The sequence below is a fragment of the Psittacula echo genome (genome assembly GCF_963264785.1).
Source record: "Psittacula echo genome assembly, chromosome: 5".
Classification (NCBI taxonomy): domain Eukaryota; kingdom Metazoa; phylum Chordata; class Aves; order Psittaciformes; family Psittacidae; genus Psittacula; species Psittacula echo.
This window is the reverse complement of record NC_137739.1, coordinates 80,218,535-80,242,541: the sequence shown is the minus strand read 5'-3', so window position 1 is coordinate 80,242,541 and position 24,007 is coordinate 80,218,535. Positions and strand designations below refer to the sequence as shown.

Sequence of the window (24,007 nt, the reverse complement as noted above, 5' to 3'; positions counted from 1 at the left end):
CCTCTGTCTTCTATAAGTTGTTTGACTCCAGTTCTTTCTAGCCTCACACATAGCCTGTGGTTTTTTTAGACCTCACATTGCTCTAGTCCTTTTTCAGATCTTTTCTGAAGCTTCAAAACCTCTGTGAACTCTGCAGTCTTTAAAATTAGAGGGGCTGTGAAATGTATTGCAGCACCACTAATGTGACAACAAACATTATGTCATGCTGTAATTTGTCCTAAAAATTGGTTATGTTTCTTCATGCAAGGAACTTTGTGGTGCCATCTGGGGTGGTAGGGGTTGCACTGTTGGATTGTGTAAGCTCCTACCCCTGCCGCAGAATCTGCCTAGGTTGGAATATGCTGGTAGCTACATTTTGGAACTAGCCAGCCCCGGATTTCTGGCCTGCTATGCTAGAATGTTTACAGTATTGAAAAAAAGCCCTAAGCAATTTAATTAATTGCTAGCTACCCAACAGGTAGCAAATATGAGAAGTGATTTAGTGTCTCACTGATGTCATCTATAGTCACGACGACAAACACAAAATGGATGTGTTCTCAACTCAAATGCTCTCTTGTGGTAAAGAAGAGGCATTTCATAGTTGCAGAGCCAGAAAATGGAGGCAGCTTATTTCACTTGTGGCAGCTTTGTTAATAAAGCATTAGTAAGGCAAATAATTACCTGACATGCAATTACATTTAAGCTGTTTTCCTCAGAAAAAAAAAAAACAAACCAAAACCAAAACCCCACAGCCAACAATATAAGTGTAGGGTGTCTGATTTTATTATTCTGTCTGGAAAGACTATATTGAATATTTGAAGCTGATACCTCATTTTTTCTTTAGTGTTGAGCAGATTCTATCTTGATTGTCTACTTGTGCTGTGTTTTACTGTCAGGGAGTTTTGGAATGTCCAGGCTGAAGTAGGAACCTTCCTTCTCATCTCTTACACTTGGAAAGAGTTTGACATTCAGGTGACTCATGACAGGGGGATGCCCAAACTCTGGGTTGCAGAAGGCTCCCCAGGTAGTTTGTCAAAAGCTCATGGCATGACCTTGTAGCTTTATCATTTTCTCAGTGCTGCTTCTTAAACGAACAGCTCCTTCCACCTGAAGGAGGTAGAATGTATTGCAGGGAGTCTGATGAGTTCTGGTTTCTCAGATGAGGTCTGTGCATGCTACAGGTGAGATTTCTGTATGTTCCTCCTGAAGTTTTTGCTATTCACTGTTCCTGGGTGTCAGTAAAGCCCCTAAACTGAAATTTATGATGGAGTACTAACCACATTTTGTCTTGTTGATTCAGGATTAGGACAGCAGGATCCATTCAACCTGGCAGAAGCAGTGGGGCCAGTAACACTGAATATACTGTGCAGCTGAAATAAAGTTCCTCTTGAATCCTTTTTGGGTTTTTTTCGTTGAGCAGGTTTTTTTGTTTGTTTTATTCTCCTGATTCTTCTGTGAATATGATTGTTTCTAATGTTGGTGATAACTTTTAGTATTTTTGTCAACTTTAAATCCATGTCTTGTTTGCTAGAATGTCAAAATAATTGAAGATTCGTCTAAGCTGATGTACTACTTGTTTCCATGAAATGCTGAATGACTTACTGAAATTAAAGAGCAACTCTCCATGCCCGCAGTTAATATTTTTTTCCTTATATCTTTAATTGCATTTGAAGCTTAGTATTTCTTTACTGCATGATATTTTCATTTTACAACAGAATAAAAACCCAAAGAAGCTACTTTGCCAGCTCTGGAGATAGAGACGTTAGTGTGTATCTCCTGATCATTGTGGGTGAGCAGTTTATCTTTCAGAAGTCTCATGATTGAGCAAATCTGAGGTTTACTTTAATTTAAATTTTAATCCCTATGCTTTCCAGGGAAGCATTAGTTGTCAGGTCTATAAAATCACGTAGCAAATAAACAGCTTTCCAAAAAAAGTGCAGTAGAAAGCATTAGTACTTTCAAGTAGGTTGAGTACTCCTCAGGGTGGGGGGTGATGGTGGTGATACTGGGGTGGGGGAATAATCAGATAGTTTGGGTTTCTTGGTAAGCAGCATAACGTTGTGATGGTGCCTAACATCTTGCCCACTTGGTAGCATCAAAACTATTAGGAGCTTTTCAGGTGTATGCAGGATCTGGTTTCTAGCAGCCAAGACACAACTGGCTGTCAGTGATCTGAGTGCTTTTGAACTGGTTTTGCAGTGGTGTGGAAGCCAGCAGCAGTTGAGCTGTCAGCTGGTTAGCAGCTCCTTGAGGTCTGGTGGGACATGGAGGACTGAAAAAGCTTTTGCCTTTGGCAGCAAGGAGAAGCTTTCCTGTCCTGGATGACAGCTGAGTACCACTGCAAACCCTCGTATCATCATCTTGGAGTGGATATTTAGTTGGTGCCATTAATCTTATTTGTGGAAATTGCCTGCTTGGGAAAATACTATTACCTAAAAATAGGTAACATTGCATTTTCTTTCTGTTAGGAAAACAGAGTGGGCATTAAAGAGTCAATTCCTGGGCTGATTTACTGAAAATAGTAACCCATGTTAAGATGAACTAGAGATCAGTATATAAAGATCCAGACCCCAAGGGGATTAAAATCTCTTCAGATTTAGTAGGTATTTTTTGCAGTTATTAGGTGAGACTTTAGCAGGCAGTGAGTACTCTGCTTCTTGGAATCTGCAGAATACCAGAAAATCTGGATAAAATTCAGTTTCTGCCTCAGTGAAAAAAATGTATGAAACTAGTGTGCCATCAATATAAATGTTCTCAAACAAATCATACCTGTTTATCAGGGAAGTTGAGGTTAAGGCAGTCTTTACCACAAGCAAAATGATGGCTGGGAGCAGTGGCTCCCAGGCTAAAATGCCATTGCAAGATTGCTCACCTGGCTGGTGGAGCTAATATTCCGGGTTGCTGAAAAGGAGTATACAAAAGTGTTTAAGCCAGTGAGAGTTAACACAAAGTACGGAATTCAGGATTTGATTCCTTAAAATCTATATGGTGTGACTGGGCACAGCAGAGAGATACACAGTTCTGTCATGGTTTAAGCCAAGCTGGCAGCTAAGTACCATGCAGCTGCTCGCTCGGGATGGGGAGGAGAATTGGGGGGAAAAAGGTAAAAACCTGGGTTGGGATAAGAACAGTTTAATAATTGAAGTAAAAGTAAATTATAGTAATAATATAATAGAGAGAAATAAACCCCACAAAACCCAAAACCGCTCCCTCCCCTCCCCCCCCCAAAACAAACAAACCAAAAAACACCCCAAAACCAAGTGATGCACAGTACAATTGCTCACCACCCTTTGGCTGATGCCCAGCCCAACCCAAGCAGTGATCAGTCCCTTCCAGGTGACTCTCCCCAGTTTATATGCTGGGCATGATGTGCAGTGGTATGGAATACTCCTTTAGCTAGTTTGGGTCAGGTGCCCCATCTGTGCTTCCTCCCAGCTTCTTGTGCCCCTCCTCACTTGCAGAGCATGAAAAGTCCTTGATGAGCAACAACTAAAACATTAATGTGTTACCAACATTATTCTCAGACTAAAGGCAAAACACAGCACTGCACCAGCTACTAGAAAGAAAATTAACTCTATCCCAGCTGAAACCAGGGCAAGTTCTTCTTTTTCTGTGAGCCTTGAAACTTTTTTTTGGGTTGAGGTTGTTGTTTGAATCAAGTAACATTTGCTGTATGCTTCTGATTTAGCTAGAAGCAAGGTAAAAGTTCGAACTAAAGCCTTGACTTCGGTATACATAAAAATCCCTTTTGTGAGGTATGTCCATTTTGCTGTTTGACTGTCTTTCTCTTCTGCATCTTGCATCTAATTTATATTCCAACAGGATAAAATGAGCTTGGTAATGGCCTTTTAGCTTGTCATCTTAAAACACATGCTCAACCTGAAAGAGCCTATAAAAGTCATGTTTATGAGAGTCTTACAGTCTAGTGACTGGGAATGGACTGACCTGTCAGCTGCAGGAGTGCATGCAAAGTGGGTATCATATGGATCTTGTAACTAGTGGTGTTCAAAACCAAGACTACATACAGATTTGCATCTGAGCACTGTTCCAAAATCAACTAGAGTCAAAGAAAGTCCTGTCATGTCTTTATCGGACGTTTACAGAAAGTGTTTCCCACTGGGAGTATCTGCCCTAATTAAGGTGTCTAAAAGCCAGATGACCAGGTGTGAGCAAGGCACCTCACCACCATCAGTCAGTGGGAAGAAATGGGTGCTTTCAGAGAGTTACTAATCTCAGTTTATAATAGATATCTAAGAAAGACTAGGCAAGTTGTCTTCTTGAGCCATCAGTTTCACACCACTCACCTTAAAAAATCTTCGCTGTAGCTGGTTCTGACTTTGGTGTTGAAAATGAGGTAAATCCCATTATCAATGTGAAAATTCAGTATTTTGTGTACTTGTACAGCTCTTTTCCTTTAGATGAGATGATTCTGTCTCCTTGGGGCTGTAGTACACTTGTCATCTTCTCTTGTTTAGATACTTTGTCATTCCATGTTGGGATTATATTAATATTGTAATTTTAGTTATTAATTGTTTCCCATGGAGGAAAATGGCTCCCTAAACTGAACCTGACACAGTTCAATTTGTTCATTGAGGAGGACTATAGACACTATAGCAATGTGAGATGGTGTCCTTCATGGGGACCCTATCCTCTATATCTTACCATAAGGTAAACTTCCAGATGATTTTACTCTCTCATACCAGTTTTATCAGTAGAAACTGAGTACGTCTATGGCTACAGTGTTATTGCAAGCACATATCCATACGTGTGGGGCTGACATGTAAAATACACCTACAGCTTTTGATGTAGGTTGCAGCTCCAGTGAAGAAGCGTAAATAGCCTTTACTTTTGCAGTGGCTTCCTTAAATATCTATGAATGCATTTTTAACATTATAATGCATGTATTTAAAGATGTATACATATTTAACATATATAATATATACATTATAACTACTGAAAACAGACATGATTTAAACTAAGAGAACAGTATTTATTTTGATAGCATCAGCCCCTTTTTGCTGTGAGCATGGAGTACTTGTTAGTGGATGCAATTCAGCACTCTCTGACTCCACTTCCAGTGCTGGTTTGCTGTCTAGTTAGTGAGTTGGCAAACTCACAGCTTCCCTGTACTCTTGTCTGGATTAATATCCACAAATACGCAATACACAAATCCACAAGCACAGGTACAGGCTGAATCGAGAGCAGCCCTGAGGGGAAGGACTTGGGGGTGCTGGTTGATGAGAAACTGAACATGAACCAGCAGTGTGTGCTTGCAGCCCAGAAATCCAACTGTATACTGGGCTGCATCAAAAGAAGCGTGACCAGCAGGTCGAAGATGGTGATTCTTCCCCTCTACTCTGCTCTCATGAGACCCCTTCTGCTGTCCTGCATCCAGGTCTGGGGACCTCAACATAGAAGGGACATGGACATGTTGGAGTGAGTCCAGAGGAGGTTACGAAATTGCTCAGAGGGTTGTCTGCTATGGAGGCAGGCTGAAAGCAGGGATTGTTCAGCCTGGAGAGGAGTAGTCTCTGGGGAGACCTTAGAGCAGCTTCGAGTGCCTAAAGGGGCCAACAAGAAACCTGGAGAGGGGCTTTTGACGTGGGGCTAGGTTGCCAAGCCAGCATGCTGGGCAGTAGCTGATAGTGATCTGGGGCTCATGGTTGGGGAAATTGTGAGCCAGAAATTTAACGTGTTGCAGACTGAAAGCACAGAGCTTCAGGAGCAAGCTGGAAACTATTTTACTGTTTAAATCTAGAGGGGGAGGAGGGAAGCATATTTTCCCACTGTGGTGCCTTACATAAACATGAGGTGAGTGGGATGGCACAGGACCACAGATTCCACGTGGACTTGTAGTCTGTGGAGTAAATATCATGCTATTCTGGTAAATTTGGTAAAGTTACATTCCACTTGTGGGTGGATTTGAGTCTGGTGTAGCTCAGGAAAAAGGGACAGAGCTTGCTTCTCTCACTTCCACTCTGTATTATTTTATTATTTTCTTCTCATGTACACTTAGTACATAAGAATGATTAGAGGACCTATATGAATAGCATCTCATACAGAAATGCAACGTGCTATTTATAGTAGGCACAGAAACAGATGGTCAAAGCTCTTGCTTGTGTAGCCAAAGAAGCTGATGCTTTTCAAGCTGCCATCTTTGATGGGAGTTCTAGGGACCAATCACATATGTTTTTAAAACAGTTTTGTATCTGCTTCATTTCTCTTGGACTTGTTGTACAAAGCAGAGATGGCTCGGCTAGATATTTGAAAAAATGCTTTATGAATTTGAATGTGGCTTCTGAGTTAAAGTGTTGAAACAGTGGCTGGTTTTCCTTTAAAAAAAGTGCAGCAACTTTTAGATGCAGTCATGTCCTGCCATTAACTTTTAAATTGTCTGAAAGAAATGTCTTGAATTGCTTGACATTGTCTCGTGTTTCATCCTCACCATTGCTAAGGTCCATTAATGATTCCATTATAAGCTCCTATTTGCAGAAATGGTTTTCTAAAAACAATCTGTGTTATATTATTATGTTGTTTATATTATATAAATGCTGACGGACTAGACACATATTAATAGCCTTGTGGTTGTAGAAGCAGCAATTACTTGACTGGTGATTACTCTAACACAAAGTCTGCTGACTCTCAGCTATTTGAAGAGGAGAATAAAATTTCTTCTGCAAATTGCGAAGATAATTTTCTTTGGAATAGTGATTGTTACACAGTGCTGGAAATCCTCTGCATGCAGATAAGCAGTAAAAGCTGGTTAGCTTCATGTAACGCAGTGTGATGCTTTGGAAAAATTGTCATGGCCTTATCTGTCACAAGGGATATAATGAAGATCCTAAAGGATAGCTCCAATCTTTCCAGGAAATGCTGGGTGAAAAACCATGCCTCTGTAAACATTACTCTTTCCCATACTTCTTCCATAGTGTGTCCTAGGGGGACACTATGTGGAAGTGCGGAATGTCCTTGGGAGAGGGGGTGATGAGGTACTTTCTGGTTCCCTTCCGTCAGATTAATCACTGTCTCTTCCTTAGTATGTCACCATATCTTAATAATAAAGAGAAGTAAGAAAGCAGCACTAAAGGATGTACAGGGCAAGATGATGTGTTTAATGTCCTATGCTGCTGGCTTAGTTGCCCCAAAGACCCAGTAATCACTTCTTACTCTGGGTACAGTGGAGTCATGAGCTGCTTCATCCATTAGGATGCTACAGGTCAGTTCTTCTCATGTCCCAGATTTTCTGTGGCTGCATTTGAAGGATAGTCTAGCCAGGACTCTGCTTCCTCCCCTCTTCTCCTCCATATGACTCTTTACAGGTGAGTCAAGGGAACTGTTCTTCACACATACCCAGAGCATGGTACTTGTTACTAAAACACATGAGATCCCAGAAGGCTGCTTTAGAAAGTTCAGCACAGGACATTCTAGGTCACTGATTCTTGATCCTTTTCAAATAACTTTGTGCCTTTCTTTACAGCCAGTATACCTTCCTGTTTGGTGGTATAGTAGAGGATGAAGGACCAAGTCCCAAATCAGGAATACCCACTGTGTTACACAAAGGCACAAAGACTGTAGATGAAAGGTGACCCTTAAAAATTCCACAGCTTTGCTAGCAGATTCTGCTAGAGCTAAGCTGCCTTTCTGTCCATTTCCTTTTTGTTTCCCATAGTTCCTATAGCAGATACCTTGAATATCAATGGTAAAGCTTTCAACCTACAAATTCTTGGATAAAACTTGATAGTAGTTCTGTTGGTGAAGAGCTCTGAAGTCAGGGCTCTTAAGAGGTGTTGGTAATCACCTCCTAGCCAAGAAAGCTTCCAGCACACTGCTGGGTTACACAAGTGGATGGGTTTTCTAAGAGTTGCAGAAATTGTATGGGTTGTCAGTGGTTTGCTCAGTGAAACTTTCTCATTGCTTTAAGTGAGCAACTTCCAATAATACAGATAATAATAAAAAGGGAGTAGAAAAGAGAAGTTACTAGGGAAGGAAGAATTAAAATGTCTTAGGAGTCTCAAGGGAAGTGAGGAAAGAATGTGGAAAAGTTACGGCCTATATGTATCTCCTGGTTGTGACAATTTTTGTAGGGTGTTAAAAGACAAGAGACTCCTGCAATACCATTGCTTTGTTATCAGATACAGACCTGTATGCTACCAGTTCTTTTGCCCAAGGCATTCCTGATTTAGCGGCTCTATAAGAGTTATATTATTCAAAGTTTATTTAAAATAATTACTGTAATCATCCAGATATTGTCACAGTATAAGGAACCAGCACATTGCCTTGTGTAATTTCCTTGCAGTTGTCTCAGAAATCTCCCGTCTGCTTTGCTAACACAGTGCAGATATTTGATGTGGAATCCTGGCTTTCATGCAAAGGGGCTGCTGCGCTTTCAAGTTTATGAGGCGAGATAGATAATGCATTTATATTTTATCTGCTGTGCTTAACAATTGAATGAAAGAAAAGTCTTAGCAGAGGTCAAGCATTGTTTGAATGTGTTGCAAATGGTTTCCCAGGGAAACAGCAAATCAGTACTCACAGCCTACTGCAGCATCTCCAGAACAACATCTAGCCACCAGCCATAGCCGAGTGTTTACTATTCGGGACCAAAAGCGATGCAGACTAAAGACGAAGTGAGTGTATGAGTAGGGGAACAAGTTCAAAGGATGAAGAAACATTCAGCAAGAGTGGCACCATTATCGTCTTACAATGTTTCTGAATTAAATTCGCTGGTGCGGGATGGTAAATGTTTTTTTTTCCTGTATATCTAACACTAGGCAGGAATTTACTTTGCATGCTCTGTTCTGTGCAAAGTAATGTGAATGTGTGTGTGTGTGTGTGTATTTATAAAGTAACTAATGCTTGGATAGCATTTTTAGCACTTTAATACCATCTGGGTAAGTGCTGTTAAATTTCTATTGCTTGATTTCAGCTGCTGTGTGAATAATTTCTGATGAAGAAGCTAATGTTGAACTGTGAACCATAGATAAAGTTGTGTACTTCAATTCTGGCTTTTAAAATTATATGAAATTAGGTCCATAGAATGTTATTGAATTTTCCATAGTATTTTAACATTGTGCTGTAGATTTGTCCTTTTTGCTTCAAAGACAGAGGCACCAACTTCTTTGTGCTTGCTATTCCTCAGCTTCAGATAGCAATTGTTCCCTTAAACGGCTTTCCCCCCACCCCCCCTTATTTTCAGAAGTGTCAGCTTCTAAAGTGTCAGAATTAAGGATTGTTTTAGAAACAATTCCTTAATACAAAAAACACAAGAAATTGTGAAATTTGTTGTATACTCTCAATTGGACATAACAGCCTCGTTTCTTTAAGAGTACATACCAACTTCACATCACACTTTTGTGACAACTGGAAATGTGGTGATGTTGTCCAGTGTGAGATACAACTGTGCTTATAGTGTGATGCAGATCTGAAGCTTGTCATGCCGAAAATACACAGAAGATATATGTGCAGTATAAATAAAAAAGTTGAAAGGAAAGCTTTTATAAAAATATAGCTAATGTTCGAGTTCAAGTTTTTGTTTTAAATATCTGTAGAAATCTGAGGCTTTAACTGCACTGTTTTAAGTTTATTATGTTCAGTGTCAGATGTTTTAAAGAGCCATGCAGTACTTTGGGAAGTTGCTTCTTCTGTCAGAAATGAACTCTTTTCCAACCAGGTTTGGTACGTTGTGACAAACACTCGAGCCCTAAAACTGCAAGGTACCTGCCGTCTCTGGTTTGAGCTTTGTTATGCCGACCAGCAGTGAAAATATGATTCCTTTTGGTGAGTTAAATTCAGCTACATCCAAGATAAAAAAGCAAGAGACACGGTCCAGTGCTTGTCAGTAGAGCGTGATTTCCCTTTCTACCTGCGTCGAACTGACTTAAATTTCAGATGGGGCTAGATTTTGAAAGAGCAGGCAATAGTTTGTGTCATTTTTCTTGGGAGTATATGTGAGAAACTGAGTATTCTGCAGGCTTGGTAGTTACCTGGTGTTTCTTTCTTAAGGGAAAAATGCTCTAAAGGAGGTTGAAGGAGCTGATAAATCTGCTGCTTATGTCAATCTGTTGCTGTTGCACAGCACCAGATTTTAGGATGCATGATATTATAATTCATACACTCACCTGCTTTTAAAGGAGCATAGTTACAGCTGGGTGAGCTGTCTTGCTGTGCTGGGTAAATGGGTGATTTGCTGCTCTTTATTTTCTGAGAGCTCACAGCACTGACTGGACTCGTGTCGTGGCAGGTGGTGAATGCAGAGGATTAAAGACTGTCCCTACCCTGTGAGGTCTAAGACAACTCACAAGCTGTGATTGCCTCCAATTTAACAAGTCCAACTGTTGTCAGGTGTCTCAGTCCAGTCTTAACCTTCTCCCCATGCTGGGCTGCAGCAGCAGTGTCAAATATTGCACTGCCTGTTTCTTCAGGGAGGGAAAATACAGTCATTGTAGGAGGAAAGGGCAATAGAGTGGAAGTGACTACATGACAGCACTTGTCATATCCAGTAGGCTGAAGATGGAAGTATTCTTGCTAAGCATTCTTCTGACCAAGCTGAACTAATACTGGACCCATACATTAAATATGAGTGTGTGCAGCTAGTTTTACAGATCAGCAAAGATTTTATGAGGGATTCCCAAAGAATACTAATGGGGTAGAGCAGCCAGCTTCCCAAATATACCTGCCCCCCCTTTTACTCCCATGCATTGGGAAGGCATGTGAAATAAATGCTGCAGCAACTTGGGCTCTGGGCCTGTGTGCAGGGGGGAGAGCAAGGGAGCAGTGCACTTTACGTTGGCAGTCTTTCAGTGGTTGAGTTTTGTAGCTTCCTAGATACCTTCTAGTAGAACCACAGAAACTGCTGACTCCTGGGTAATGGTGTGAAATCCAGGCAAGTACTGCTTTACTCCTTCAGCAGTTCAGAGGCACCCAGATATTTGAAGATCACTGGCCAGGAAACATTGCTTACGTGGAAAGAAATGGAGCAGAGCCAGCTGCAAGAAGGATTGGGGCATTGGTCTGAGTGGTTCTGGAGGATGAGGTCTGTATCAAGCTGAGATCACAACCACCAGATACTTTTGCAAATGTGTCTTCATGTCAGTCTGGCCATCCCACGCTCCCAAGCGTGGTGCCAGCTATAGCAAGAGGGCTGTATGTGCGCAAGTGCCTGAGCCAGGTGGGTTGTATGGACACTTATCCCAAAGGTACCATGATGGAAAGGCAGGGCTGAGACCTGTTGGAGCTATTACCCCAAGGGCAGTGGAGAAAAACTGAAGTATGTGCTTAATGAGTGTACCGCAGTGCTGCCATGGACTGAGTCTGAGACAGTCAGATTTGGACTCATCCAGGTGCATGTAATGTCAGCCTCAGTAAGTACTAAGAAAGTTGTCTTGAGCTTCCTGGAGTCAGCAGGAGAGCTAGACACCTCTGAGAAGTGATTCATCTCCTAAGACTATCTAAGGAAGCTGGAATGAATCACTCTCTGGAGTCACCCATCAAAAAGGAGAGGCAGTAGTTTGTGTAGGAGATAAATACAAGCAATTTGATATTGAGTTGTGTGTCAGTGAGCTGATTGTTTTTACACTTGGATCTTAGGAGACCCATAAACCAGCCTGGATTTATTGTGGTGTTTCTTGAAAGTAAAAGCTATATCATAATTAGGTAATAATGAAATTCATATAAGAGATTTCTGGAGTGTCCTGGGTCTAAACTCCTTTCACAGTAACTTCATGTCAAAGCAGCCTCACTGCTTTCATTGAAGCTGCTCTTGATTTACTGCAGTGAAAGTGAAAATCAGAGTTCAATTCAGAATGTCTGTTTCTTTTTGGAAGTGTCGCTAACTTTTAGCAATGACAGGATTAATTGTCAAAGGTTTTTTTAATAGAGATTCATAAGCTTTTATTTTGGAGTAAAGTGTGTAAATTGTGAAACTATTGAAGGTGCATCTGGTATAGCTCCTTACAAAGTTTGTACAGAGGTTTTCTTTAATGGGATGGTGTGCAGCTTTGAAGCAAATTATTTGTGTTTATCTGTTGCTCAGTCAGTGCTGAAGTGGTGAAAAGCTGGTCTGACTCCAGGCCAATTAATCCTACAATTGGTTTGAGTTGGTGTTGGGTTAGGTGTATTTTGGGGAAAAGAAAGTCATGTAGATCTGTAGCAGCAAAGGATATCCCTTTAAATGTGTGTTCAAGGGACTGATTTGGAAGTTTTTGTTGAGAGGCTCTCATAGGGACTGTTTATGTAAGCAAAAGCTTAAAATAAAATCTTTGCTTCAGGGCTGAAATAAGGGGACAAATGCTTGTAAGTTCCTCAGGGTTGTTCCTTCAGACAGGTATGCATTGGCTTTACTTGGATAAAAAAGCATCTGACAGTCCAGCTCCCTCCTCACAGAGCAGTCTGGTGTGGAAGTATTCCCTCAGAGGCTGAGCCAAAGCTCACTGAAATCACTTGGTCTTCCCAGGAACTGCACCAAGGGCTGGATCAGTCCCCTGCCCTTTTCTTCCTCTGCAGCGCTGGAGCAGCTTGGCTTGCCTTTCCCCGGCAGCAATTAGCCAGAAAGTTGCCCTCTGAGATGTTCATGGTGTGGAAGGATCTTAGAATCTTTGACACAACTATTTGTATGTTTGTATGCCTGGTCCTGCCCTTCACAGGCTTCATTCTGGATAGAGTCCAGATGGGTAAGGAAAGAGCAATAAGCAGGGGCTAGTTGCATGTGAAAATTTCTGTGCTGAAGGAGGAGATGTTCATACCCTTACTGTGGATCAGTGTCTTCTAACTCCAGATTTGTCACAGCTAAGTATGAGATTTTGACATAATGTTTGTTTTCCAAGGCAAATGGAGGTGCCAGCAATGCTTTTTGACAGCAGAATTCAGTCCAAAATACTCCACTCCAAATGGATGTTTTAAATCTTTTTTTCTGTAGATCAATGTAGATTGTTTTATGTAGAAGTTACAGAAGTTTTGATTTCAACATATAAAAATCATTCTTCATTTGCAGCACTTCTGTATTCCTTCAAGCTGTAAATATGTCAGGCCCAGTAACTCTAAAAGATACGTAGCCATTATGTTTCAAAATACATACTGTAGCTGCCAGTTCCACTACAGATGTTATCAAATAAACATAGAATCATAGAATCATAGAATAGTTAGGGTTGGAAGGAACCTTAAGATCATCAAGTTCCAATCCCCGTGCCATGGGCGGGAACACCTCACACTAAACCATGCCACCCAAGGCTCTGCCCAACCTGGCCTTGAACACTGCCAGGGATGGAGCATTCACAACTTCCCTGGGCAACCCATTCCAGTGCCTCACCACCCTCACAGTAAAGAATTTCTTCCTTATATCTAATCTAAACTTCTCCTGTTTTAAGTTTTAACCTGTTACACCTTGTCCTGTCACTACAGTCCCTGCTGAAGAGTCCCTCTCCAGCATCCTTGTAGGCCCCCTTCAGATACTGGAAGGCTGCTATGAGGTCTCCACGCAGCCTTCTCTTCTCCAGGCTGAACAGCCCCAACTTTCTCAGCCTATCTTCATACGGGAGGTGCTCCAGTCCCCTGATCATCCTCGTGGCCCTCCTCCGGACTTGTTCCAACAGTTCCATGTCCTTTTTATGTTGAGGACACCAGAACTGCACACAATACTCCAAGTGAGGTCTCACGAGAGCAAAGTAGAGGGGCAGGATCACCTCCTTCGACCTGCTGGTCACGCTCCTTTTGATGCAGCCCAGGATACAGTTGGCTTTCTGGGCTGTGAGTGCACACTGCCAGCTCATGTTTAGTTTCTCATCAACCAACAGCCCCAAGTCCTTCTCCACAGGGCTGCTCTGAATCTCTTCTCTGCCCAAGCTGTAGCTGTGCCTGGGATTGCTCCGACCCAGGTGTAGGACCTTACACTTGGCATGGTTAAACTTCATAAGGTTGGCATCAGCCCACCTCACAAGCATGTCAAGGTCCCTCTGGATGGCATCCCTTCCCTCCGGCGTATCAACCGAACCACACAGCTTGGTGTCATCGGCAAACTTGCTGAGGACGCACTCAATCCCACTGTCCATGTCACCGACAAAGATGTTGAACAAGACCGGTCCCAACAGCGATCCCTGAGGGACACCACTTGTTACTGGTCTCCAGCTGGACATCAAGCCATTGACCACAACTCTTTGCATGCAGCCATCCAGCCAGTTCTTTATCCACTGAGTGGTCCACTCATCAAATTAATATCTCTCCAATTTAGAGACAAGGATGTCGTGTGGGACGGTGTCAAAGGCTTTGCACAAGTCCAGGTAGATGACGTCAACTGCTCTGCCCCTGTCCATCAGTTCCGTAGCCCCATGATAGAAGGCCACCAAATTGGTCAGGCAGGATTTCCCTTTAGTGAAGCCATTCTGGCTGTCACCAAGCACCTTGTTGTTTTTAATGTGCCTTAGCATGCCTTCCAGGAGAATCTGCTCCCAGATTTTGCCAGCACAGAGGTGAGACTGACTGGTCTGTAATTCCCCGGGTAAACATTTTTTCCAGGATCTGTTCAGACACCCCCATGCTGGTGCTCGTGTCTTATTTTTAGTGTCAAATCAATGGAATTCCTTGTCAATGCTTAAACAGAGGCAGCGATAAATTTGAGTTACGTTGAAATGATAATGGGGAAGTCTTCACAGCTTAAAGTAAGGAGAAATAAAAAAAAGCCAGGGAAAAGGAAAACTTCCATGCTTTTAACTATACTTTCAGTAAAATGTAGATGGATGAACAAGTGGAACAAAGATTTGAAGAGAGATTCATGGTTTTTAATAATTGTGTTTTGGGGAAGGGTCATGATCCAGAGCAACACAAAGAGGAGCCATTTGCTCCAGTAAGAAACAAATTGGGAAGACCTCCAGAGACAGCTGGCCACTACGCTCATGCATCAGGACTTCCCAGAACACAATCTGCAGGTTGTTGACGGCCACTAAAGCTTTTATATGCTTCCTGAAAAGGTCTTTTTTTGTTTGTTTGTGTTTTAATGGTTGCAGCTGTTGAACATAATGGATGTTGCATCCTGGAATATGTTTTGTGCTGCAGTTCCCGTTCGGAGGTTTTACAACACAGCATTGGATGCAGACCATGCACATCATCTTCCCTGGTTTCCCTGGAAAGCATCCATCTCAGAGCAGGTTCTTCATAAGAAGAACATGTAGATGATGTGCAAAAAGATGCATTTACAGACTTGCAAGTGTTCATCAGGTTTGAATGCAGAAGCCAAGCATCAAGCATATGAAAATTAAAATGGGAACCCCAGTATCAGTGACCAGCAGCTACCTGTGGGGATCTGAGGAGATGAAAATCAACCACAATATGAGTAGATGCCTTTGAGTGACTTATTTAGCAACTATTTCCCACTTCCCTTACATGCAAAAGGTGAATAATCATGTATGTATATATTTACCCATATGACATGGCTTTGTTGAGCATAAATGGAAGCTCCGTGACTCTTCAGTGTGTGTGTTAAATCTCAGTATTATCACTACTGAGATGTGAGGGTGGCCTTTCCCCAGATGTTGGATGGTGTAACAGGGAGAGAGTGTGGCGCTGCCGTTGCAGTGTCTGTTCTAATTTGGAGCGCAGTGCGTTGGTGGTGGTTAGAGACAGTACCTAAGCACAGTGCATGACTAGTGTGTACAGAGGTGATTTTTTTTTTACTAACTTGGATTTCCTCCTCTGAAAATTAGGCGGGAACTACTCATCTGGTAAAGAGTAATTAGGTGCAGGGTTGTAGAGTGACACATCCACATATCAGGCACAAAGTTAGTTATAGGATGTAAAATTTATTTACTCTCTGTGCTGCCTCTCTGTTCACTTTATTGCAAGGATATGAGGGCACATGGAAGTTGCTGAGATTTTTGCTTGTAAGTCAAGTTGCTGTCTGCTGATTTGAAGTGAATGCCTGTGTACATACACTGATGGGGTAATTGGCAGAAATTGCTGATGGATGTCACTGTTAAACCACAACAAAAATATCTGCTTCTTTTGCTTTCTGCTCTTGACAATAGTTAATCATTATACAAGAGAAATGCTGTACACCATCACTGAGTCATTTGTTTCTCATTAAAATTTGAACATGTTTTTTTTCCCAAGGACAAAAAAAAAAATGTTGTAACCTCCTCGTCTCCTTCAAATATAAGAACTTTCAGAACAAGAAAATAGTAAATGAGCAAGGCATATGTGCATAACTCTTAATGCACAGAGACTATTGCAGTGTCTCAGAGAGATGTACTTAAATGGAGAACATCATCTCCAAATACATGAGATACAGTGAAATGATTTTTCTTCACTGAACAAGAGATGCTTATTCCTTGAACTTGTGTAGCGCGCTGCTTGCAAAGATACCATCCCTACTACTTGTTTGCTTGGTTTTATTAAATGTAATGATGGATTCATGTCCTGAGACAAGCTGGTGGTTCTAAACTCATTAAAGGTTGGCGAGAGTTTGCTGTTCAATTTTAACTTCTCAGGTCAGCTGTTATCTTCAGGTATGTCAGTGTACACCCAGACAGCTTGGCTGATTGTACAGGCTTGCTGTGGGTTTACACTGGTGTAATGATGGGCAGGATTTCATTTTACAGGCAGTCCCTGTGGCTGAAATAAAATAAGCTTATGGACCTAACTCACTGTTGGGATTGACGATGTTGTATAGCCCTGCCCCCCTGTTGTGTGCTACCAGTAGCAAACAATCCAGTTAAAGCTATGGCTAATTCAACCTAATGAGGTTTTATCCTTGTAAAATGAACAGAATAAGCTCTCTTCACTTCTACCAATAGCAGTGCAACTCAGTCCCCTTTCCTGTAAGGCCATGTGCATTTGATATTTCCCTGGCCACAGAATTCACATTATCTTCTACTTAATGACCAGAATTTCATTGCAAAAGTCTCCAGCCCTCATGATCATGAACTGGTATCAACACGAGCATGTGCACAGGCTGATGGAAGTGATAGGCCTGTGATGTGTGAGCAAGTCCATCATCGCCGTGAATGCTCACTCTAACAAGTAACGGTACAGTGTAGAGGAAATGTTGTAAATTCTATCACCAGGGCCCAATTTAGCAGGAACATTCAATTGACGTACTTTCCACATAACACCAGACTGGGTTCTACCTCCACCCATCTGTCAAAACCCAGCCATTGTTTCTGCAGTAGTGGTACGAAGACATCATTTTGTCTGTGCAAAAACAATGACATGTTAAGAGCTGAGATTTTGAGGACACAGTAAAATAAGCATATTTTAATACTGATTTAGTAAAAGGTAGATTGCAGGTGCCTTGACTGATTTTTTTGGAGCGGTCTGTCTCCTAACTGCTGTGGTAGCCGCAGGTGACCATTGCTCTGCAGGACTGTGGGAACATAATATGAAGAAACTGTCCAGCTCATTTATATCACCTATTTAACCATCAGTTTAGTTGTGTAATCAAAAATAAAGAATGTATTTTTGCACATACCAGCAAGCCAAGTGTAGGTATCTCTAAATAAGCCAACACTTTGTGTTGGTAATCCAATATCATGAATGCATGGATGGCTTTTAGAAGGGAATTCAGTTGCCTGTTTGAGAGGTTCTAAATTTCCATCAGGGCAGTTGGTTAAAAAAGAAATGAAAAATAAAACAATTCTGTGATGGCCTGGCCATAAAACTTACTTCCAGGCTGGGTTTGTTTTTTTTTTAATTTCTTTTTTTTTTTTTTTTAACATTGATTAGTTTACTGCAGTCCTTTCAATCCATTTTTGGTAACAAGTTTAAGACTAGAAGAGTTGTCACAAATGAAATGGAATGGTTTTTTATTGTATTCCAAGCACTGCTGTCACATGCTAAATAAGTCATATATATGAAGATAATCTGAAAAGACTGGTTCTTGACCTTCAAAGCATAACCACTTCTCTCCAAGCCCCTTAGCAAATTAAGAAAATGATTTTTTTTCTACCCAAGGTGAGGACGTATTTTCTCACTCTATGAGCTGCATATGGAAGTCTGTATATACATGAAAAGCCACAAGTAATGTATAGCATCTTTCAGTGGGGCAAGAGAGCTGCACATAGTTTACAGATGGATGGTGAAAATGACTGTCAGGACAAGGTATGTGCTGCTGCTTCCTAGTTCGAATGAATGCAGCAGCAGCAGCTCCTGAGCTCAGGAGCAGCAGCTCCTCCCACAGCTGGGACTCAGAATAGTGTTCACGGATGCGAAAAGGCATGGACTTCAGTGATATTAATCGTGTGGTTTAGGTTAGTCACATGTACAATTACCTTGCTAAATTGAAGCACACTTATATATTGTAAGTATATAATAATTAGTGCAAGACATGGACAGACTTTGTTAGAAGCATGTGAAAAGCTATGGGTTCCCCTTTCTTGTTTCCTTTTGGTCTCCATATGTGGAAAAATGGCCTTAACTTCTTATGCTATAAAGCATCCACATTTGCAGGCCAAGGAAAAGGATTTGCTGAAATGGAATAATGAACTAAAAGTAATCTTAGGAAATGGGAAAGAGCATCCAGATGGATTTGACTCATTAAGATGTGCTTGATATAATTATATGTGGTCCTTTCCAATTCTCCTTTTCCTCCTTCATCACTTTGTCAATCAATTATAGCCATGAAGTGATGAAGAAACACATCTAGCAGCAAGATCTGGCAGTCTGGCAATGCTTTTCCTATTTGTCTGTGTTTTCCCAATCTCTTCCAGTAGCATTCCCGTAAAATATCAAATGATGCCCAAAATGTTGATTCATTCTCAGCATGTGATTCATCTCTGCTAAAGCCACAAACTGTGTTCATGCTCAGCATTGGTTGCATCAGTCTACAGAAACTGGATGAGGCTTCTGTACACAGTGAGTTACAGGTATCTGTGTAGCCTCTTAGATCAAGTAGTCAGGTTAAAAGAAGGTCAGGCAAAATAGGTAAGAAGTCCCACCTCGTTTAAACTTCTATGCTCAGGATGGTTGTGATGGGGCTCAGGTTGGATGGGGCACTGAGCAACTTTATCTAGTTGAAGATGTCCGTGCTCATTGCATAAGGGTTGGATGCAGTAGCATTAGATGGCCCAGGCTTTCTAGCTGTAACAATGAAATATTGATAAATTGCTGTGCTATGATTGCTTTCAAGTATAAGGGAAGATTTCAGTAAATCAAGCAGGGACTTTCTATTAAATGCAATCTCTGGAATCACAATTTAGGTCTCAACTGCTGAGTTTTCAATGGAAAAGATTGATGTTGCTTTGTTATACCAGATATAAATAACTAGGAGCTCTTTTTGCATGTGAGGAAAAATAGATTTCCTTGAGATTTTGGTTGTGGATCATCTGCTAGACTTCTGCTGAGCGTAAAATGAATCTTGGTCTTCTTCTAAATTGTATCTGAATTGAGATGTAGTATGTGTGCTTCAACTAAATGAAACCTCTTTAAATGATGCGTATCAAGTGAGCAGTGATTTGGTCAAGGCACCTTGGTGGCTGCTTCTCCAACGACAGGTGGTCAGCAAATGCTTTCTGAAAATAAAACTCCTATAAGTTGGGGACCGGAAAAATCATAAGTGCTTTTTTGAATATTTACCTTCAGAGGTACTCATGGAGGCTGGAACTAACTTTCAGCTGTCAAATAGAGGTGCTATGCTGCTTCTGGCAGGGTGAATGGCCAAGGGCTGCCATTTCTAATGTGCTTTTCAACCTCAAGAGTGGCTTGCAAGAGGTTTACAAAGTCTTATGAAGTAGATAATGTTATCCTTGTTTGATAAATGGGAGAAGTAACACTTGAAGTAATGGAATGAGTGGAACAAAGTTATGGGGGGAGTTCTGTGATTGTTAGATTGATAAAAAATGAATATAAGGAGGTGAATAGCTTTTCAAAGCTATTGAAATTCAAAGCCACTGAAAATGTCCAGTAGGCTCTAAAAAGTTCTGTAAAGAGTAATGCTCACCAAAAATTGGGGAGACAATACAGTGCTTAGACATCATAGAGGTCTTAATTTTTTGAAGTTGACTTTTGTGAGTCACAGACTGTGGGTTCTATACTGCACTGATTGAATTTATAGGACTATGTGGCAAGGTGGAACCTAGACTTTGGTGTCCTCCTTGTGTCACAGTTCCCTTTTACTGGACAGAGGAGAAAGGAAGGAGCATGTTTGAGAAAGATCATCTCTAGGGGTTAGCTGCTGGTTCAGTCACTTATCTATTTGAAGGGTAAAAACTGACCTTGGAGGATATAAATAGGCTGAGAAAGGATTTTTCTGTGTAATACCCTATTCTGTGCATCTCTTCCTTTGCAATCTTTGTAGTTAGACACGGTGAATCAAATAGCTTTAAGTTTGTTGAAGGTTATATGAAGCCTTAGCTTCCTTGGGCAAGAGAGTGTTGCCTCGATTTATACAGTTTCTGGAATCTTGAATACAGTCCTTGCTTTAGAATGAACTTCTGTGGTGTTGTTTGGCTTGGAGTTATGTGCATTTGTAGTGTTCTGGAATGGATCATGTTGCAATGAAGAATGTTGCCCTCTGAGATGTCTGCCAAATTTGTTGCAACATTTGGCACCTTACACATGGGTTTTGTCTCTATTTTTGTATTCTTTCAAATGTGAAATAGGTATGATTATCATATTAAATCCTTCCAAGTCATGGCAAGGTTAGTGGCTGCTCTGGGTATATGTGTATTCCATAAGTTTAGGTAAGATGGTCACCAGTTGAAGTAGCAGCTGCAAAAAAAGCAGTGGGTGAGCTCAACTGGTGATGAACACACATTTATATTTACCAAAATGGCCTGTCATCTTGACTTTCTGACTGAGAAGAGGACTCTCTTGTGCTGCTCATATGTTGACTGACCTCTTACACAGACACCTTCAATAAATTTGGGAGTTCATGCAAGATCACCCTGCACACTCTGCAGTATTCCAGCACTGCACTCTTTTTTGTTGTTTGCTGGTTCTTAATCCAGGCCTTCAAGCTCTTACTCGTGAAATGCGGTGTCAGTGGAAGATTTTTCATCTGATAGCACTGGTAATTCTTGGACCTGGGTCTTCTCTGCTGCCTTGTGCCTCTATAAAGCCTCCATGTGAAATGAAGCATCTTGGTGTGATCTGCATCTAGTAGAAGAAGAAAAAGCAACTTCTCTGAAGATGTGGAGATTCTGATATAGTGCATGTAAAGGCTTAAAACTTCAGTGGTTTAGCAGAAGTCCTTATCAAAAAGACCTATCAGTGACCATGACTACATTCCGTACAAGAGTCTCAAGGACCATTCTGGAAAGAGAAAACTCCCTTCTGGAGGGGCTCTCAGCACTGACTCTGTGTGGTAGTGGTTCCTCAGCCCTCCTTTCCACCCTAAGGGAGAATGGTGACCTCTTCTTTTGCCTGATTCAGTGTCAGTGCTCAGGAAGGGGCCCACGTGAGTACAAATTCCTTTGACTGTTCAGACGCTATGGACAGAGCCGTGGGGCTAAGGATATACTGCATCATAGGGCTCTCATTTCTTCAGGGGAAAGGCTGGTTTTCATACAGCACTTCTTTTTTTTTTTTTTTTTTTCTGTAAGGGGGGAGAGATTTAAATCTTTATTTACTTACTTATTTACTTTATTCTGACCAGAGCTGAAACCTTGATTTTTGCAGTGTGCTTCCTTTCTCCCGCTGAATCGTTTGTATGCATTTCACTGACAGAGTGTTTGAAAGCCCCACTTTCCTCCAGGGAGCTTACAGCCAAACTGATGCAAACTCTTTTTTCTCAGGTGCCTCACGATCATCTGTCATCCAATGCAAGCCAGGAGGCAACTGCCCCAGCAGACACAGAGGCATGACTAGGCAGCTCTCGCCTCTATCTGTTGCTGAAGATTCTGCTGCTCCCATTCTTGAGCTGCAGAATCGAAGTCCCTCGGGAATCTGTCGGCACAGCAGAGTCGAGAGGCAGAGCAGATCAGGTAGGCATAACAGCTGCATTCCTGGCGTCACAGCATGCCTGCGAAAGGCCTCTTTCGTCTGTCTTTTGAAAGATGGTGCGGAGTCTGAGCATGTTGACGTTGATTTACGGTGCTGTGAACAGCAAAGCCACATGAAAGCCCTTCCTGTATCTGTGAGCAAACCAGGGTTAGGTGGGAAGGAAGCAAAGGTGGGAGGAAAAGGCCTGAGCCTCAGTAGATACATGTAGTGTGTTAGATATCTCAGAAATCATAAGACCACTAGGCACAGAAGATCTTGAAAGGATAATTAAAGCAGACACACAAATTAGTTTTTATAAAGTGGTTATGTTTCCTCAGCTTCAGCCTGGCCAGAGACCAGGATCCTTAAAAGCCAGCCATGTTCCTTCTCAAAGATAATGACAATCTCAGCTCACACTATGGACAGTCTGATGAAGAGGAAGAGAAGGAGCAACAGGTGGAAGGATATCTAGGGAAGACCATCACAGTTCAGATCATCGATCAGCTGCACATCAGGGCTTCCATCAGGAATATGTTACCCACTTTACTACAGAAGTTTAGCTCAACTGACCCTAGAGATACGGTGTACACTGACCTCTCTCCATGATATCCACCCATTACCAGCAGGGATGGGATAGAAGCAGTTAAAATATGCAGCCACAGGCTTTTGAGTCTGCTGAATTGTACTGTTGAGAAGGAAACAGACATTAAATGACTGAAATAATTTAACTATCCAAGTTCTTTGGAAGACTGCCTATGTAGATACTGTGAGCAAAAAGGGGAGGAAGAACAGGTTGGATCTCCCTTGCACACTGGAATTGTAGGAGATGAACCTTCCTCTTGTCATTTCATCACCAATGGCAGCAAGAGCCAGCAATTTTCTTCTTGTGTTGGAAAATGGAGGGACCTCATACTTCAGGAATGCTCTTTTGATGGAAACCCTCAGAAAAATATTGGAAATGATTGTTGCTGCAAGGAGTGGATGATGCAGCATCTTGCAGTAAAGATGATATCTAAGATACCAGAAAACCAATCTATTATAACTTTTGCAGATATCAGCCTGAAATAACTCTGTGCATGCTGGCACTAGGGTACATCCAAAATCAGAATCTGTCTAAGAAGGGACTTCAGGCCACTTGACAAAAGAGTAGTGCTTTGACATCATACTTTTCTAAACATTTATTTTGCATTTATTAATTTCTCTTTTTATCCTTATCTTCCCTTCCTGATCAGGGAGGTCTAGATAGGGCTGACCTGACAGGTAGGTAAACTAGTATAAAAAATATTATTTTCTAGAATGTAGTTGGCAAATAGTGAAAAGAGTTCAGAAGATAAACTGTAGGACTTGGTTTTCCTCATCTCACTCTGCTGAAAAATGAAAGCAAAATGCTTTTCTGTTACCATCCTGTCACAGGGACATCCCAAGCAACAATTATAAGTAAAAGGACCATGTAGGGATATTTCTGTTAGCTGCCTTTCAACACAGTTTGTCATTGACCAGTGTCATCTCAATCTGTTACCTGCAATATCATTTGCATTCTTTCCCTGTCATTTCATCTGTGTTGAGTTCTCAGATTGTTTCTGTGCTCTTGACAGGGTAAGCCTGTTGGTTTGTTTCAGACCAAACTAAATGCAGACACCAGGGATTTCTTCTACTTTGCTAAATGTAAGAAGCTGTCTACCACCACTTTGGCTGATCAGTTTCTTTATCCTTATTAGCATATCATTCAGTATCTGAACACAAGTGCTACTTTCTAGCTTACTCCAGCCCCAGCTTCATGACTTGGAAATCATTAAACCTATTTAGTATGAATTATGTGCCTGCTTGCTGCGTGTCTTTTATTTCAAGCCCTGTAATTATTTTTAAAGACATTTCTTATATTGTCCTCTTGATTCTTTGGCCAAAATTTAGGTGTGCACATCCCTTAGATTTTGAAAGCAACTGTCAAGCCTCTCTGTCACTTTGGCTGGGGTTCTATCTGAATTTCTTAAATTAAATTTAAATGTCTAGTATAGGAAGAGATAATTGCATCCAGTGAGCTTAAATATATGAGAATGAAATCTGCTACCTTCTCACCATACTATACTTGCATTATCATCAAATATAAAGGGCCCCTAGACAATATATT

At 41.4% G+C, this 24,007-nt stretch overlaps 1 protein-coding gene across 2 annotated transcripts in view; it reads left to right on the top strand.

Annotated features, from left to right (window-relative positions):
• SLC35F4 (solute carrier family 35 member F4) overlaps nt 1–24,007 on the top strand; it is a gene marked incomplete at both ends in the record, with an annotated part of 134,541 nt that overhangs the window by 86,203 nt on the left and 24,331 nt on the right. For both annotated transcript variants that reach the window (XM_080619125.1, XM_080619124.1), the window contains one exon: nt 21,693–21,881. In XM_080619125.1, the coding sequence (XP_080475251.1) occupies nt 21,693–21,881 (189 nt within the window). The remainder of the gene's footprint in view (nt 1–21,692; nt 21,882–24,007) is intronic.